At 40.4% G+C, this 18,871-nt stretch overlaps 1 protein-coding gene across 1 annotated transcript in view; it reads left to right on the top strand.

The window, feature by feature from the left end:
* Positions 1–18,871, top strand: part of GRPR (gastrin releasing peptide receptor) — a 135,079-nt gene that overhangs the window by 45,380 nt on the left and 70,828 nt on the right. The window contains exons 2-3 of the mRNA XM_058186014.1: positions 6,306–6,657; positions 7,614–8,008. Coding sequence (XP_058041997.1) covers positions 6,306–6,657; positions 7,614–8,008 — 747 coding nt within the window. The remainder of the gene's footprint in view (positions 1–6,305; positions 6,658–7,613; positions 8,009–18,871) is intronic.

Below are 18,871 nucleotides of genomic sequence, written 5' to 3'. Positions count from 1 at the left end.
GTAGTTAAAATCCTCCATTACTACTGTGATGTGCTTCCTACATACCTTAGTTAGCTGACTAGCAAAAAGTTCATCTACTTCCTCTGTTTGGTTGGGTAGCCTATAGTATATATCTATGGCAATATCATTTTCCCTCCCTTTAATATTAACCCAAATGCATTCAAGATAATTTTCATCATTGTTGTGCTCTATTTCTGTAGAGATGTAGTTATTTCTTATATATAGTGCAACTCCACCTCCTCTTTTATTTGGTCTATTTCTTTTAAATAATTTATATCCCTCTAGCTGTATGTTCCATTTGTCAGTTTCATCCCACCAAGTTTCCGTAAGCGCAGCAATATCATATCTGCCCTCATTTATTTGAATTTCTAATTCACCCTGTTTATTCCTCATACTCTGTGCATCGGTGTATAGACATTTGAGTCCGTTTTGATTAACCTTGTGTTTACTGTTTACATAACCTGTGCTGTGCCTGACTGCCCCTACTTTCTTGCCACCTGTTTGATTAGTGCACATGGTATGGTACTCACTATTAAATGCTTGGTTTTGCTTGATAGTAGGGCTGATAATCTTACCCACACAGACACCTATGTTACATGCACTGATAACCCTATTAATTTTGGATTGCTGGGGACAGAAATGTTCCTTATCAATTAATTCTCTGTCCCCACTGTTCAGTTTTAATGTTTATCCAGAAAATCTGTGAATAGAATAGAATTTTATTGGCCAAGTGTGATTGGACACACAAGGAATTTGTCTTGGTGCATATGCTCTCAGTGTACATAAAAGAAAAGATACGTTCATCAAGGTACAACATTTACAACACAATTGATGATCAATATATCAATATAAATCATAAGGATTGCCAGCAACAAGTTATAGCCATACAGTCATAAGTGGAAAGAGATTGGTGATGGGAACTATGAAACGATTAATAGTAGTGCAGATTCAGTAAATAGTCTGACAGTGTTGAGGGAATTATTTGTTTAGCAGAGTGATGGCCTTCGGGAAAAAACTGTTCTTGTGTCTAGTTGTTCTGGTGTGCAGTGCTCTATAGCGTCGTTTTGAGGGTAGGAGTTGAAACAGTTTATGTCCAGGATGCGAGGGATCTGCAAATATTTTCACGGCCCTCTTCTTGATTCGTGCAGTATACAGGTCCTCAATGGAAGGCAGGTTGGTAGCAATTATTTTTTCTGCAGTTCTAATTATCCTCTGAAGTCTGTGTTTTTCTTGTTGGGTTGCAGAACCGAACCAGACTGTTATAGAGGTGCAAATGACAGACTCAATAATTCCTCTGTAGAATTGGATCAGCAGCTCCTTGGGCAGTTTGAGCTTACTGAGTTGGCGCAGAAAGAACATTCTTTGTTGTCCTTTTTTAATGATGTTTTTGATGTTAGCTGTCCATTTGAGATCTTGCGATATGATAGAACCCAGAAATTTGAAGGTTTCTACTGTTGATACTGTGTTGTCAAGTATTGTGAGAGGTGGAAGTATGGAAGGGTTTTTCCTAAAGTCTACCACCATTTCTACGGTTTTGAGTGTGTTCAGTTCCAGATTGTTTTGGTTGCACCAGGTAGGAATGTATTGGTAGGAATGTATTGCTAAGTAACTCAGACCCTTTCTTTGATGGATGCAATCCATCTCTTTTGTATAGTTTTTCATTGGACAAGTTGCAGACATCATGACTAATAAAACCAAAGCCTTCCCTTTTACACCACTCCTTTAGCCACACATTAAACTCCACTACACGCTGGCCTGTACCTTTTTGCTCCTTATATACTTGTAAAACCTCTGAAAAGATAAGCTTACAACCTATACTACTAAGTTCATACCCCAAGCTCTGGAAATCATTCTGCACAGAACATACATCCTTTTGGGACAGATCATTTGTGCCAAGATGTATAATAGCATTAACATCACAATCTTTACTGGCATTCTTGACTATTTAAGAATACGCCTCTTGTCTCTGCTGGCAGTAGCATCTGGCAGACACCTGGGCTCTTTCAAAACCTCCATATCCTTCCCCAAATTTACATCCCTTACAATTGAATCACCAATCAGAAGGTGGCTTCTCTTTTTGGATACTGTGCTCTTCTTGTGTGACTGATATGTAATACCTGATTCACATTTCCCCTTTCCAAAGTAAGTTCTTCATCTCGGACCATGATCCCTGCTTGTTTGAGTTATCAGTATCACAACTACCTTGACCTGTCACTTTAGTGTCCCTATTAAGGTCAGCAAGGGCACTATATCTGTTATACTGGGACACTGCAAAAGCTTTGTGTTTATGGTTCACAGCTCTCAGCCTGCCAGATCCCATGGTTGTCCATACTGCCCTTCTGCAGGATCTTTGTGGTAGAGGGGGCTGATGGCACGGCAGCTCAATAGAGTGGAATGGCTGAATTGGGCACCAAATTTCTGCTTGGAGAGCAGATTTGAGATTCTAAATAGTTAATTTGTCCATGTAGACTACTAATTTGTTTACAAAGAGGACAGTACCCAAATTTGAAAAGAGTACTGCGAAAGACAAATATTACACTGAACTAAGCCAGTCATTCTGAAATAGAATAAAATCACAATCTCAAGTGAAGTAACCCTGAATATATAGTTCAATTTCTGGTTTATAGTTATATGATTCGCACGCTGTTAGGCACGCAGGCCGCTTTTCCTTTGTGCTCACCTCACTCCCTGCTCACAGCCAGCAGCTCCTCCCACTAGCCCCAGAGAAGTGAAAATGCAATGCCAAATACTGGGCTGTGTCTCATATTTATCTGTTTGACTCATATCTTATTATTCTTAGAAGTACTGTAAAATTTATGGATCATGTGAGATTCATAAATCAAAAATAAAAAAACCTAATTTTCTTGCTTTCAAATAAATAAAATCCATGTAGTGTTGACAATGTCTACATATTGTGTCAAGGGGGGAAAAGAGAAAAAGAGCTAAAATAGTACTAGAGGTTGAAGCATTCTGTGTGCACACATGAGCACCTCTGAAAGCAGAAATCTGATCTCAGCATTGTATAATGAATCAAGCTTTATAACAGAGAGGTTTATTTATTTCTAAGAAATATATTTCAGACAAAGCCTAATACCTAACTAAGTCCATCCTACCAGAAGAAGAGTCAAGACATATTCCTTCCTAGAAGGAAGGTAGAAGTAAATAATCTGGGATTATCTCTTAGATAAAGTTTTAATAAAGATTATACACAAAGTCCAAGAATCTCTACTTCCTGTGCATCTTCTGTAGTGCAAACTCCATCCCAACACAAATACCAGGTGTGCAACTGGCTTATGGGACTGGTGTAAACAGACTACGGATCAGTAGTATAGCTGGTGCTTATTCAATCCCTGAATAAAAAATTGCCTGAAAACCTGAAAAGATGCTACTAATCAGAAGAAATCAAACTAGTAGATGGGGTAGGATTACAACTAGTTGCAAAGCTTGAGCTCCTAAGACTAATTTAGATGTCTCTGCACATATTAAAAGAAGAAGGGAAAAATTATACTTGGTTTCAATATGAGCAACTACATGCTAGATGGAAGGAAAATCAGAAAATTGGTATAGTGCAGAATGAGGAAAATTTGGTAAAGCAAATTAGAAATCAGTCTCAGGAGCATATAAAGAGATTGTATAATGTGTTACTTGAAATAGATTCTGAAAGGGACTTGGTAAAGGACTGTATGATAAAGTGGACATAAAATTTTCAGGAGCAAATATTAAAAAATTTGGGTTAGACATGTTAAATTCACGCAGGCACAGAATTTAAGGGAAAAATTTTATAAAATGTTTTTTAGATGGCATTTAGATCCTAAGAAATTATCGTGTATGTATCCAGATATGCAAGCAAAATGTTGGAGATGTAATTGTGATGACACTACATATTTTCATATTTGGTGGACTTGTAAGGATATTAAGGCCTTTTGGATAAAAATTTGATGGATTTTACAAAATGTTCTGAAAAAGAAGATAAAGTTCCTGCCGCAATTTTTTCTGCTGGGAATTATTATGGACTGTACAGTAATTGAGACTAAACTGATTTTAAATTTAATAACAGCAGCAAGATTACTGATAGGACAGTATTGGAAGAAAAAATAAGTACCTACAATAGAAGAATGGATATTGAAAGTTGCCAATTTGGCTGAGATGGCGAAAATCTCAGCCTTTTTGAAAGACAATACGCAAGAAAGATACTTAAAGGAATGGAAAAAATGGATTGACTATATTCAAAGTAGATATCAGACTAAGAGTTATCAGACTGCCTTTGAATGATTAGGATGTATTATTTCTGATTGTTTTGGGGGAAGTTAGGAACTGATGAGAATTGTAGGAGTATAATTGAGTTGGGAGGGAAAAATTTTTAGCATATGTTTGTTTTATTTTTAACTATACTTTGTGTTTGTTCCGGGAATTCGGGGGGGGGGGGGAGAGGGGTTTGTGAAGGGAGGGGGAGGAGGGAGGGGGGTGTGAGGAAAGGGAAATTTTTTTTTTGTAAAACTTCAATATTGTTTCAATATTTTATTGAAAACTTCAATAAAAAAAGAAAAAAGAAAATTTTGCCACAGCTGACATTTCTATTTCATTTTTGGAAAAAAGTTTGATCTTTTCTGAAGCAATCTGGAATGTTCATATAGGGAAGGGAAGGGAGAATATGGACCCTTTATGACCTGTGGGCTTCAACTTCCAGAATTCCTGAACCAGCATGGCTGGAATTGAAGTCCACAGGTCATAAAGGGGACCATAGTTTCCACCCCTGAATTAATACTAACATAGCTTATCTTGTTAGGTGAGAGTTCACGAGGAGTTCAACTAGCTGCTTTTCTTTCACCATTTTCAATCTACCCATTGATAACATAACATACTATTTGCCTAGTGAACTGATTTAACAGCACCAGGTGTTTGTGGTCACATTGCTTGAAAACTACATTTTGAAGCACTGTATGCCATTGATTAACAACTGTGAGCATAATAGCCATGTAGTGTTTTATCAAGAAAGAGAATAGATTCCAGCCTCAAATGATGAAAGTAGTTATCATAACCATTAGATACACGGTTCTACCTAAAGAATGACAGTAACATTAAGAGCAAAATTGACAAATAGACTTCTTTCTGTTTGGTCTCAGGCTGTCATCTGTAGTTCTTATTATTTAATTAATTCAAAAATTAATTCTGAAGAGAAAAATCTTTTTCTGTACTAAATTTGTGAGCGGAAAACTTGGATAGTGGATCTCCCTTTTGGCAGTAGTGTTGAAATATTAAAAAGCCCAGGTCTTCCACTGGAATTTAACTAAGTGTGGAAGACCAGGAAACCGCAGTTTGCTAGAGAATATTACATCCAACCTTTGGCTATGTCATAATGACATAAGTGCAATTCAACCATGACAATTTATCTGAAATTCCTTGTATTTCCTAAAACAAATCTTTTTGCATCAATCTGAATTGATAGATAAATACTGGAAAATTTTGTTGAAAAGAACAAATTGCTTCATTTGTCAACGAAGCTTACCTTTTTCACAAAATGTCCAGGTGAAGTTTTGATTAACTAGTGTCATAACTGGAACCAATTCCCTAAGAAAGCTTCCCTTTTTCTTATCTAATTAGCAAAATTAAATAATTTTACATCATTGAGGAAACAACAATTACTATGCAATTTGTGGTACTGTAATTCAAAGAAACATGGAAGGAATCTGGGTGAGAAACAAAAAGGTAAGCATTAGCTGGTATATGTTGATGTTAAACGCAGGTCCAAAATTAATAGAATATATAGAATAAATATGCACACTTAGCAATATGTAATAGCAGGGATGGGAAATCAAAGACAAGAATAAACATTTATTTCTGTGGTTTGGAAATAGGCACCTTCTAAACTATTATATGCAGATGGAAAAAAATGTGCCACTGACAAGGTAGTTGCTTTCCTTTCAATAAAGATTGATCATGGGGAAAAAAAGGATTAACTCTCCCTGTTTATACTTGCAGCTCAAGAGTTTCCTGTGATTTTTATTTAATTGTTGAATCCCATCATCATCTCTAGTTTAGTTTCTGCAGAGTTTCCATAGGAGATTTAGTGTCTTTGTAAATGAACAACTATTCATTTGTGTTCAGCAAAAGAAATACTGTAATTCAATATACTGTAGATTCAGTGCCCAGGATGGAGAAATGCAGCAGAAGGTGCAATCTTGCTTTAGTATTTAAGAAACCATCTCCCCTCCCCACCCCCTTAAGTTGTACACATTTTACAAAAAAGGCACTACTCAATATGATTCCGATTTGGTCAGTAACAGAACTCTTTCTCTTGTTTTTAGGTATAAAGCCATAGTGAGACCAATGGACATCCAAGCTTCACATGCCCTGCTGAAGATTTGTTTGAAAGCTGCTACAATTTGGATTTTCTCCATGCTGCTTGCCATTCCAGAGGTTGTGTTTTCAGACTTGCGTCGTTTCTATGACAAGGGCACTAATAAAACATTTATTAGTTGCACACCTTACCCACTTACCAATGAACTGCATCCGAAAATTCAATCCATGGCTTCCTTTCTCATCTTTTACATAATCCCCCTGTCTGTTATTTCAGTATATTATTATTTCATTGCAAAAAATCTGATTCAGAGTGCTTACAATCTACCAATGGAAGGAACTATTCAGGTTAGAAAGCAGGTATGTCATGTTTGGTTTACAAGGACATATACATACATAAAGGTAAAGGTAAAGATAAAGATAAAGGTAAAGGTTCCCCTTGTATATAGGTGCTAGTAGGTCCCGACTCTAGGGGGCGGTGCTCATCTCCATTTCTAAGCCAAAGAGCCAGCACTGTCTGATGACAATTCTGTGGTCATGTGGTCGGCATGACTAAATGCCGAAGGCAAACAGAATGCTGTTACCTTCCCACCAAGGTGGTCCCTATTTTTCTACTTGCATTTTTACATGCTTTCGAACTGCTGGGTTGGCAGAAGCTGGAGCATACTGACTAGGTAAGCTGCCACCACACAAGAACCTCTAAATATAGGTGGAAAAAATACTAAATCATATTATGATTTGGTGTAATGCCTAGTTTGTATCAGATTAAGACAAAGACTGCCATCACTAAACATGCTGAACTATAGTTGCCCTGCCCCTTGCAGTAAAGCTTGTATACTGTATAATAGCAGCCAATAAGTGACTGATATGAGGGTCAAAATCTGGTCTTGTAACATATGAGATTTAACGCAGAAAACATGGCTGCTTCTCATGCTGAGTATCAAGTAGCAAACATAAACATGGAGCATTAATTTCAAAAAGTTGCCTGGGTCAGATTATGTAGGCCTCTGCCTACATAATTACACTACAATCTGGTCCTAAAATACAAAGGAGATGAAAGTCATATTCCTATAGAACATCAGTACTTGGATGGGACTTCAAATGGCTGTAACCAGGGATGCAGAGCATGAGTGATATTTGGAACGACCAATTTCAAAAGAAAAGCGATTCTTTAAGAAAATAAATAAATGAATGACCCAAGAGAACTGGAAGTCAGTGTGAGCATCCATATGTTACTGTCTAGATTACTAAAACTAAACATAGGGTTTCATCTTATCTTTGGTATTGTTGAGCTAATATCTCTTTTTTCTTTTCAGATGGAATCTCGGAAACGCCTTGCCAAGACAGTGCTAGTTTTTGTCTGTATCTTTGCATTCTGTTGGCTCCCTAACCATATCATCTACTTATATCGGTCATACCATTATTTAGAAGTGGATACATCTGTCCTGCATTTTATCACTTCACTTTGTGCTCGAATATTGGCATTTATTAACTCTTGCATAAACCCTTTTGCCTTGTACTTGCTCAGCAAAAGTTTTCGGAAACATTTTAATCATCAGTTATCTTGTTATAAAACCCGTCTTCTCATTCGATCCCGGAGTACAGGCAGAAGCACCACCCGGATGACATCTTTCAAGAGCACCAACCAGCAGTCCATGATCACCTTCAGTTTTATTAATGGCAACCACAACTGCCATGAAGAAAATGCACAGTATGCATGAAATTTATACTCACTGCAAGAGCTTACTAACTATTGCTGCCTTTTTGTATGTAGTCAGCAACAAATGTACATACCGGTATGTACATAAAGAAATGATCATGAATTAGGCAGTGCGCAAGAAAAATAATAATGCAGACTTAAAGGGATGTCCATACCTGCATTTTGTTTTTATTTTCATATTATAAGATGCTGGTCCATTTTCATTCACATGGTGTGGATCACATTTTCTAGTCTGATGCTTTGCAGATGTGAAGGGACTGCAACATCTGCCATTCCCACACAAGCCAGGAATTCTGAGATTTGGAATCAAAAAATATTTGGAGGACACCTGTTAGATAAAGGGTGGGCTAGCATAGTGTTTCCCAATTTTGGCCTTTTGAAGATGTGTGGACCTCAACTTGCAGAATTCCCCAGCCAGCATGACTGGCTGGGGAATTCTGGAGGCTGAAGTCCATACAACTTCAAGGGGCCAAGGTTGGGAAATACTGCTCTAAAGCCAAACAAAGGTAGGGGGCTTAATGAAAGAAAATAATTTTAGAGAAGCTATTTTTTATATATGAAGCTTTGAACTTTTATTTATTACTGGAATGAGCCTGTCTCTCACTGGGTTTTCTGTGATGGACAAAAAACAAGCAGGATTCAGTGCAAACCCAGATTTTTACTCCTTTCTGAACCTTTCTTCTTACCTTCCCCACTTCTAGTACATCATTGATATTTAAATTCTCTTTTTTAAAGTGGAAGGTCAGGTAGAGCTTCAGGACAAACTGAAGAACTCCAAAGGCCAAGGCAGAACAATGCCATGCACTTGCATTCAGTTAACAGATAAATGTGTACAGCATAAGATTGTTCTTCTCCCTTGGACTGGTATCTTAGATTTTTACAGAGTCTCTCAGTTTCTATTGATAAAATATTAGAATCTCCATTTGTCCAAATTCAAGCTTAAGAACATACATTCACGGTTCTTTGCTTTCTGTATTAAAGAAAAGTAAGCCAATTTACTAAAGAAAAGGCATTATTTCTTCAAAAGAAACATGATGAAACATGTTTAGAGTCATGTAATTAAGTGGAAGAGCATTATTATTATTATTATTATTATTATTATTATTATTATTATTATTATTATTATTATAATAAACATTCAAAAATGCATCACGAATACCATTGATTGGTGCTAATGGTTGATACGGGTTGCTGCCAGCATCGTAGGTATCAACCAAGTACCTTCTTAAGATGTACGATGTTCCAAATAGCGCAGTCTTTTGCAGTTCTGCTGGTGTTATTGCAGAAAGCTGCAATTTGTTGATGTATCTTATAAAGTTCTTGGACATAGTACCAAGTTCCCCAATGAGAATGGGTATCACTGTTACATGTTTCATCCATAATTGTGTAGTTTTGATGGCCAGGTTGTGATATTTTGTGGTTTTTTCCAGTTCTTTTTCTTCGACTCTGGCGTCTCCTGGTACAGCGATGTCAATAAATTGTACGTTTCAGTTTTTGACAACTGTGATATCTGGCGTGTTGTGTTCCAAATGATGATCCGTCTGTATTCAAAAGTCCCACAAGATCTTCACCTTCTCATTTTCTATAACTTTTTCCACTTTATGTTCCCATGACTTTTTGGATACAGGTAAGTCGTATTTTTTACATAATGACCAGTGGATTAATTTAGCAACTTGGTTGTGTCTAGCTTTGTAATCAGTTTTTGTGATTTTGCTGCATTCACATATTAAATGTGAAACAGTTTCGACTTTGTTGTTGTAAAGTCGGCAGTTTGGATTGTCAGTGGATTTTTTTATCTTTGCTTTCATGGCATTAGTTTGTAGTGCTTGTTCTTGAGCAGCAAGTATTAAACCTTCTGTTTCTTTCTTGATGGTTCCTCTCTTAAACCATGCCCATGTCAAGTTGTTATCATATTTTCCTTCAATGTTTTTCAAGTGCTGTCCATAAAGAGCTTTGGTTTGATGATGATGATGATGTCTTCAATTTGATTCACAGTCTGGGACTGATAAAAACAGTTCGTCCTAACCACATACCTAAGAGCTGTTAAGGTAATGTCTCAGTATATAGGAAGTTCCGAGTAGGGTGGTTTTCTGCAAAGTTAAAATAGTCAGGTCTAATAAATTCAAAATTCCCATGTATCTAGACAAATATTGTGGGTATTGCTCCAAGGACTCCTATTACTATTGGTACAACCATTGATTTTTTCTAGTTGTTTCTCTTCAATTTGTGCATTATCGGTATTGTAATATCAGTGAACCAGACTTTTTTTTCTTTTCCACAATAGTGATATCAGGCAAGTTGTGGGCCATATGGCTGTCTGTTTGGATCCAAACGTTCCATAGGATCTTGACCTGTTCATTTTCAAGAACTTTATCAACTTGGTATTCCCACTGATTTTTCAGGCAGTATTAATTCATGATGTTTTTTAAAAGGTGTAAAGAGAATTAAGTTTACTGGGGTTTGTCTCGCTACCTTGCCCCCATCTGAATGCAAAAGTATGTTGTATATAATTTGAATGTGAAAAGTGGTGCCATTTCAATAAATGTTAGCTTCATTATGTTTACAAGTGTATGCATTTTACCATATGTGGGGTGGAGTGTGGAGAGAGTAAAGCACTCAAATGTCATAAAATTTTTATGTCTTTAGCCCATGCATCAATGTTGTCAAGATAAGTCATATTGTGCTCTATACATGTTTTGTTATGGTGAACAAATGTAAAAGGGATCTCCACATTTTACTTACATTTTCAAAGATAGACTATAGTAATGATGTAAGTGATCGTTGCTAAAATCTCAAGCATTTTATTTCTTCTGCAGCATTATACTTCCAGATGATATAAGTAATACAGTTTAAATGTTTTGATATTAGTAGACTCAAAGTAAATAGCAATTCCAGATTTTGCAATGGTGAAAACATTTTTAACATCTGGCATGTATTCTACTCAAAAAGGATGAAACATGATGGAGAATAGCTAGCTTAAAGCTTGTCTTATTCTCAGTTTGATTCCCCAGGGGCAGATCAGCCATGGGAAAAGCACTGACAAGACTTCCAAAAACAGTTACTATGTTATAATTTTGGATGTAACAGAAAAAGAAAATTCATAAATATGGAATGACAGAACAACTATACTAAATGTAAATTAAAATTAATTTAAACATAAAATAAAATTTAGCTTTTGTCCTAGCATCATCCCTACTTTTTGGAATTCTGTGTCCCTCTACATTCTAGTTTCTGATTAGGTAGATTACTAAAACATTAAAATAAGTAAATATTTGGCTGTTATTTTATTTTATTACTTCTATCCTGCCTTTATTATTTTTACAAATAACTCAAGATGGTGAACTAGTACTCTTCTCTAATTTTTCCCACAACAACAGCCCTGTGAGCCCGGTTGGGCTGAGAGCGCACGACTACCCTAGAGTCACCGAGTTGGCTTTCATGGCTAAGAGGGGCATGAACTCATGGTCTTCTGCTTTCTAGCTTGATGTCTTATCCACTAGACCAAACTGACTCTTTCAAAAGCTATAACAAAGCAATACCTAAATGCTAAAGAAGGGTTGCTTGGTATTTTTTCAAATCAAATTACAAGCACATTGTGTAAACAAACTGGTCTTCCAGATGTTATGGAACCACAACATATAGCACATCTCATAGTAAATTATACTTCCTAAAGGAACATTGGGAATTGAAGGTCAACAATATCAGAACCTCACAGATTAATGGAAGAAAGCAATAAAAACTGCTTCAGTAATCATGGATTATAAAGACATCAACACTGAGCTTGACTTTTATCAAGTTACATTAAATTACTACTAAGATCTCATGTTATTTATGAAAGCAGTAAGTAGCAGACATAAGTGCTATAGAACAAACCAAAGCTATGGCTGAAGCCTATGTAACATATAGCTACTGCAGGTAATTATTCTAAAACAAATTTAATAAGAATAGAAAAAAATCATAGTTACCAAGATCAAGGCTTTAATAGCTACTTTTTTAAAACAAAGACTTCCTTTGCTGTAGAATAAAATGAGCCAAATTGAAACACATGTAGCCAAATCATCAAATGTTGTAATATCTGGAATGATCTTCTGTTACAATTTTGCAGCATCTTATCAGAAGATAAGTGCCTTTCCTTCCAAATTGCTCACTCGTAAAATAAAGCAGCTATAAAGCGCCACATGAATTGTCATTTCAAAAGGTCAGGGAACTTGCAATCAGCTCTTTAGGACCAGAGACAGGAAGTGTGCTCCATTTATTCTTAGGAGACTAGACAAGTCTAAATTTGTAAACTACCAAGACAGGAGATTATCATCATATGTTCTATATGCACTATTCTGAATTATTTTAAAGACAGAAGTGAAAGAAACACATATATCCTTTTTAGAGAATGGTCTTTTATTCAAAACCAGAGAAACTTCTATATTGAAAGAGTTGAGCACATTTAGTGTTTTCTATTGCCATATATTACAGATTACAAATTAACAGAGTTGGAAGGAATCTTGTAAGTCATCTAGTTCAACTCCCACCCAAGCAGGAGACCCTACACCATTTCTGACAAATGACAGTCCAGTCTTTTCTTGAAAACTGCCAGTGATGAAGCTCCCAGAACTTCTGAAGGCAAGCTGTTCCATTGGTTAATTGTTCTCACTGTCTGAAAATTTCTCCTTATTTCTAGGTTCAATCTCTCCTTGATCAGTTTCCATCCATTTTTCCTTGTCTGGCCTTCAGGTGACTTGGAAAATAGCTTGACCCCTTCCTCTCTGTGGCAGCCCCTCAAATATTGGAACACTGCTATCATGTCTCCCCTGGTTCTTCTCTTCACTAGACTAGCCATCCCCAGTTCCTGTAATCGTTCTTCATATGTTTTAGTCAGTGGTGAAATCCAAATTTTTTTACTACAGGTTCTCTGGGCGTGGCTTGGTGGGCATGGTGTGGCTTGGTGGGCATGGCAGGGGAAGGATATTGCAAAATCCCCATTCCCTCTCCATTCCTGGGGGAAGGATATTGCAAAATCTCCACTCTGGGGCCAGCCAGAGGTGGTATTTGCTGGTTCTCTGAACTGCTCAAAATTTCTACTACCGATTCTCCAGAACCTATCAGAACCTATCAGAACCTGCTGGATTTCACCCCTGGTTTTAATCTCCAGTCCCATAATCATCCTGGTTGCTCTTCTCTGCACTTTTCTAGAGTCTTTTTTATAGTGTGGTGACCAAAATTGGATGCAGTATTCTAGGTGTGGTCTTATTAAGGGTTTATAGAGTGGTATTATTACCACACTTGATCTTGATTCAATCCCTCTGTTAATGCAACTTAGAATAGCATTGATGTTTTTGGCTGCCGTTACACACTTCTGGTTTATATTTAACTGGTTGGTTATTAAGATGCCAAGATCCCTCTCACAGTTACTGCTATTAAGCTTGGTTTCACTCAGTCTGTATGTGTACTTTTGGTTTTTCTTGCCTAAGTGTAAGACTTTACTTTTCTCTACATTGAATTTCATTTTGTTAGATAGGGCCCAGTGTTCAAGTCTGTCAAGATCCATTTGAATCTAAAGCCTGTCTTTTAGGATGTTAGCTACTCTTGCCAGTTTAGTATCATCTGCAAATTTGGTAAGTTCCCTTTCTATTCCCTCATCCAAGTTGTTTATGAAGATACTGAAGAGTACTGGACTAAGACAGAAACTTGTGGTACCCCACTGCTTATTTCCCTCCATGTAGAAGTAGACCAGTCGTTCCCAACATGGGGCCCATGCCCCACAGGGAGGAAAGTTGATTTTTAATGGAGACAATTTGAAAATGAACTATTTATTAAAATCAGCTCTTTTAAAATCTAAGACTCTGTTATCATTATATTCTATACTTGTGTTTGTGTTAAGTTGAATTCTAGTATGACATGGTCACTCTCAACCAAGGTTCCTGCAGTTTCAACTCCCTCTATAACTTCTTCTCTGTAAGAATTAAGTCCAGTATGGCTGTCACTCTGGTTTCCTCCTCTACCTTTTGAACAACAAAATTGTCAGCTAGGTTGGTTAGGAACCTATTTGATTTCTCACTTGGTGCAGAATTACTCTTCCAATTGATGTCAGGGTAATTGATGGCCCCCATTACTATTGTAGTGTTTGTTACATATATTTGTTAATTGGTTAGCAAAAAGGACATCTATTTTTTATGCTTGATTGGGTGGCCTATAGGACAGACCTATAGCCATGTCATTCTTTTTTTCTTTTATATTGAGCCATATGCATTCTAAGAGGTTTTCATCTGGTTTCAGGCAATTCTGTTGCAATATAGTGGTTCTTCAGAGAGAAAGGAAGGTGTTAACCTTCAGCTCTTTGTTGATCAGCAAACAGAATATGAACAGCTCGGCAGCTGCCGAGCCTTGCTCTTTATAGAGCAGTGGCATGCAAGCCAGCCACTGACAGTGCTTTAATTTTCCCGCTGCTGAAACAATCAATCAGTGGCGGGCATAAAAATATCTCACATACCTCTGTACGTAACACCCCTCCCCTCCTAGAAAGAGGATTACCCAATCAGCGTCTGACACAGTTCACGTAATCATGCAAGTAGATGGGGCGTCTAATTGTCCTACTGGGCCTGCATGATTCAGTTGTTGCCTAGCTTCCATCGGGAGAGGTTGGACCTGTTGGTTCTCCAGCCGGCAGCAATGGAAAAGCCTGGAACTCCACCCCCTTGCGTTGCAGTTCCAGGCCCAGTGTTGAGAGGGCTCTCGTCCCAGTCACTCTGAGGGACCTTGCCGGACTCAGATAAGTCTCTGCGAGCTCTTCTCAGATTGTAGTGTAGGTCGTTGTTGTTGATGTCAGTCAGGGCTGGTTCTCTGGTGGCAGCTTCCTCGTGATTGTATGGTCCTCAGGGCGGAGACCTGACTTCGTCAAGGTTATTCTCTTGGCTTTCTCTCTCATTTTTTCTTAATTGGGACTCTCTTAGTCAGGTCCGAAACTAGTTGATGTGTCGTCTCCACACTCAGCCATCATCCAGCTCTACCTTGTAGGATTTGGGTCCCGTAATGGCGGTGACTGTGGCTATTACCCAGATGGGAGGCCCGGCGTAGTTTTGGGTGAAGACTAGGTCGCCTACCTCGAATTCTCTACTAACTTAGGGGTGCTGTCCAGTCATGTCAGGGTGATAGTTTGGGTGTAGGCAGTCCAGTTGAGACCTCAGTTTCCACTCCATCAGTAGTTTGGTGGGGCTGTGACTGGTGACAGCACTGGGAGTGATGTGTTGCACCAGGAGGAACTGGTTGATTTTCTCCTGCCAGTTCCCTGGTCCTGTGCGGGTGAGGGCTTCCTTGGTCAGCCAAACCATTCGTTCTGCTTGTCCATTACTGGCTGGCTTAAATGGTGCCACCAGTACATGCCTGATCCCTAGTCCCCCCAAGAAGGCCTCCATAGTCTTTGCAGTCAGCTGAGGACCATTGTCTGACACTAGGGTGTCCGGTAGCCCGTGGGTGGCAAACAGTCTTCTCAGAACTCTTATGGTGGCCTCTGTCATGCAGGTGGACATGGGGATGACTTCCAGCCACTTGGAATAGGTATCCACCACTATCAAGAATGTTTTCCCCCCTTGGGTTCAGCAAAATCTATGTGTACCCTTGACCAAGGTCCCTTGGGTATCTTCCATTCTCTGGGGTTCATGTGGGGTGGTCCTGGCTGCATCTCTTGGAAGGGCATATAAATTGCCACCCATTCTGTGATGTCCCGGTCCACATTGGTCCACCAAATGTAGCTCTGGGGCAATGCTTTCATGCACACAATGCCTGGGTGCCCGGTGTGTAATGTCTCGAGTACTTGCTTTCGTAAGTTCTGGGGAACTACTACCCTCTCTCCCCATAGCAAGCACCCCTTCAAAACAGATAGTTCCAGTTGCCTTTTCTCAAAACTTAGGAATTCTTCTCCCGCTTTTCCTGGCGGCCACCCCCTCAACACCCAGTTCAAGACTTTGGATAATACCTTGTCTCTTTTGGTGTGGTCAGCAATTCCGTGGATGTAAAGGGGCTGGTTTCGTCTGTGTCGATCAGCAGGACGTGGGTGGTGGGTGCAGCGTCTTGCACCAATTCTGGCATACGGCATCGGCTGAGGGTGTCTGCGTTGGTGATAATTTTGCCTGGGTGGTGTATTAGTTTGTAATTGTAGCCCATTAAGAATATGGACCATCTCGTCAGTCTGGGTGACATGAAAGTTGGGGTTTGCTGGTCTCCTGCAATGAGGCCCAAGAGAGGTTTGTGGTTGGTAATGAGTTCAAATCTCCGGCCGTAGAGGTATTTGTGGAAACGTTTTATTCCCGCCACGACAGTTAAGGCTTCTTTATCAAGCTGGCTGTAATTCGGGTTCCACCGGAGATAGTGTCTTTGAATAATATGGGGGCTTCTGACCCATCTGGGAGTCTGTGACTCAGAATGGTGCCAACTCTTAAGGGGGATGCATCACAGGTCAGCAAGAGTGGCAGGGTTTCAGTGTATTGCATGAGGACACTGTCTGATGATAGAAAGTCTTTCACTGCAGTGAAGGTGTCATTTTCTTTTGGTCCCCATGTCCACACTGCTGTCTTCCCCAGGAGTCGGTGGAGTGGTTCAACAATGGTAGCCTTTTGCTTTAGAAAAATACCATAAAAGTTCAATAGTTCCAAAAAGGCTTGTAATTCGGTTTTATTCTTGGGGGTTGGGGCTTCCTTGATGGCTTTTATCTTCAAATTGTTAGGGTGGATTCCTGAGCCGTCGATGAGATACCCAAGGAATTCTACTTGGATGACCCCGATTTTGCATTTTTCTTTTTTCACCTTGAGGCCTCTCTGCTGGAACCTCTCCGATTTTCTCTCAATCTGGCCATTAATTGTTCCATGGATTGTCCCAATATGAGAATGTCATCAAAGTAGGGAATGATGCCTGGGATGCCTTGTAGCAGCATCTCATCATGCTTTGAAAAAGCCCCAGGGCTACGCTCACTCTGAATTATAACCATTTACATTTGAATACCCCTCAGTGGGTCACAATTGTTTGAGCTTCTGCAGTGGCCTCATCCACTGGCAATTGCTAGTAGGCTTGTGCCAGGTCCAATTTGGCGAATACCTTGCCCTTGCCCAGGGAGTGCAGCAGATGCTGTACAACTGGTACCGGATATGCGTGCTGTTTGAGGGCCTTATTAATTGTGCACTTATAGTCCACGCACACTCTGATTGACCCATCTGGCTTCATTGGGGTGACTATTGGGGTCTCTCACGTGGCGTGGTCAATTGGCTCCAAGATCCCCTGGGCAATTAGTTTGTCTAATTGCTCATCTACCTTGGGCCACAGAGCAAATGGAACCCTGCGAGGCTTGAGTCTTATGGGGGTAATTTGGGGCTCTAGGTTAAATGATATGGGTTTCCCCATATATTTACCTAGGCTTCTGTCAAACACGTCCCCAAATTTGGTCAGCAGCTGGTCCAATTCAGTCCCTCAGACCTGATGCAATCTCGTGATGCCTAGCCCCAGTGGTTTGAACCACTTGACACCCAGCAGTGTGGGCTGGTTGCTGGAGACGACCGTTAGGGGTAGATGGCCACGGAACTCCTTGAATTCGACTCTGACCTCAGCTCTGCTCAGCACAGTAATGGGATTGCCTTGGAAATCGTTCAGCCTGATTCTTTGCGGCTTTAGCTGCTTTTTGGATAGTCTTGGGTTTAAATGCCTCAGGGTCTCCCATGATGCGATGGTAAAGAATGACCCTGTGTGCAGTTCCATTTAGCACAGGCTCCCCTTAATGGAGATGGTCACATGGAATTTATCCCTTTCGCAGGCATCGGAGTGTCTCACAGTGGTTTTGTTGTGACTCGTCCTCCCTCCTCTCCTCAGTTGGGCCCCTCCCGTCTCCAACTGGGCCTGTTATCAGACTCCAAGTCCGTGGTCAATAAGGCCCCCCTGATTTACGATCTTATCCAGGGGGGTGCCGCGGACCTTATGGGCGTTACAGAGACCTGGTTGGGCACAGAAGGGGGCGTGCCCCTTGTTCAAATGTGCCCGCCGGGTTTCCGGGCATTCCATCAGCCGAGGGGCCAGGGTAGGGGTGGTGGGGTGGCGGTTGTGATTAGAGAGAGTCTGGAGCTGAGGGAGACCACTGTACCTCAGATTGCCGGGTGTGAATCCCTCTTTGTGAGATGGGGTCATAGATGTCAGATGGGCTTGCTGGTTGCGTACCTGGCTCCTTGCTGCGTGACAGCTGCCCTGCCCCAGCTCCTGGAGGTGCTTGCTGGGGTGGCAGTTGAGACCCCCAGACTTTTAGTCATGGGGGACTTTAACTTGCCATCTTCCGGCTCGTCATCGACGGCAGCTCGGGAGTTCATGGCTTCCATGACGGCCTTGGACCTGACCCAAGTAGTTGATGGCCCTACTCACATTGGGGGTGGCACTCTGGACCTGATTTTTCTCTCTGGTCAGTGGTTGAGAGATCTGGACTTAAAGGAAATAGTCACTGAACCTTTGTCATGGTCAGATCACTCTCTTCTTCGCCTGGACTTTCTGACCGCCATTCACCACCGCAGGGAGACGGAGCCGATACGTTGGTTCCGTCCCAGGCGCCTGATGGACCCGGATGGGTTCCGGACGGAGCTTGGGCCATTTCCTGAGGGTCTGGCTCACGGCTCGGTTGAGGAACTTGTTGCGGCCTGGGAACGGGCCGCGGCGGGGGCCTTAGACCGTGTCGTGCCTTTGCGGCCTCTGACCCGGCGCAGGTCCCAACCGGCTCCTTGGTTCTCCGAGGAGCTGAGAGGATGAAGCGCGGAGAAGACGCCTAGAGAGTTCCTGGAGGTCTAGCCGTTCGAAGCTGATCGGACACTAGTGAAGTCCTATACTAGGACTTACCTA

This window comes from Ahaetulla prasina, chromosome 5 (assembly GCF_028640845.1).
Source record: "Ahaetulla prasina isolate Xishuangbanna chromosome 5, ASM2864084v1, whole genome shotgun sequence".
Lineage (NCBI taxonomy): Eukaryota > Metazoa > Chordata > Lepidosauria > Squamata > Colubridae > Ahaetulla > Ahaetulla prasina.
The sequence above is the reverse complement of the archived record's forward strand: the minus strand, read 5'-3'. Positions and strand labels throughout refer to the sequence as shown.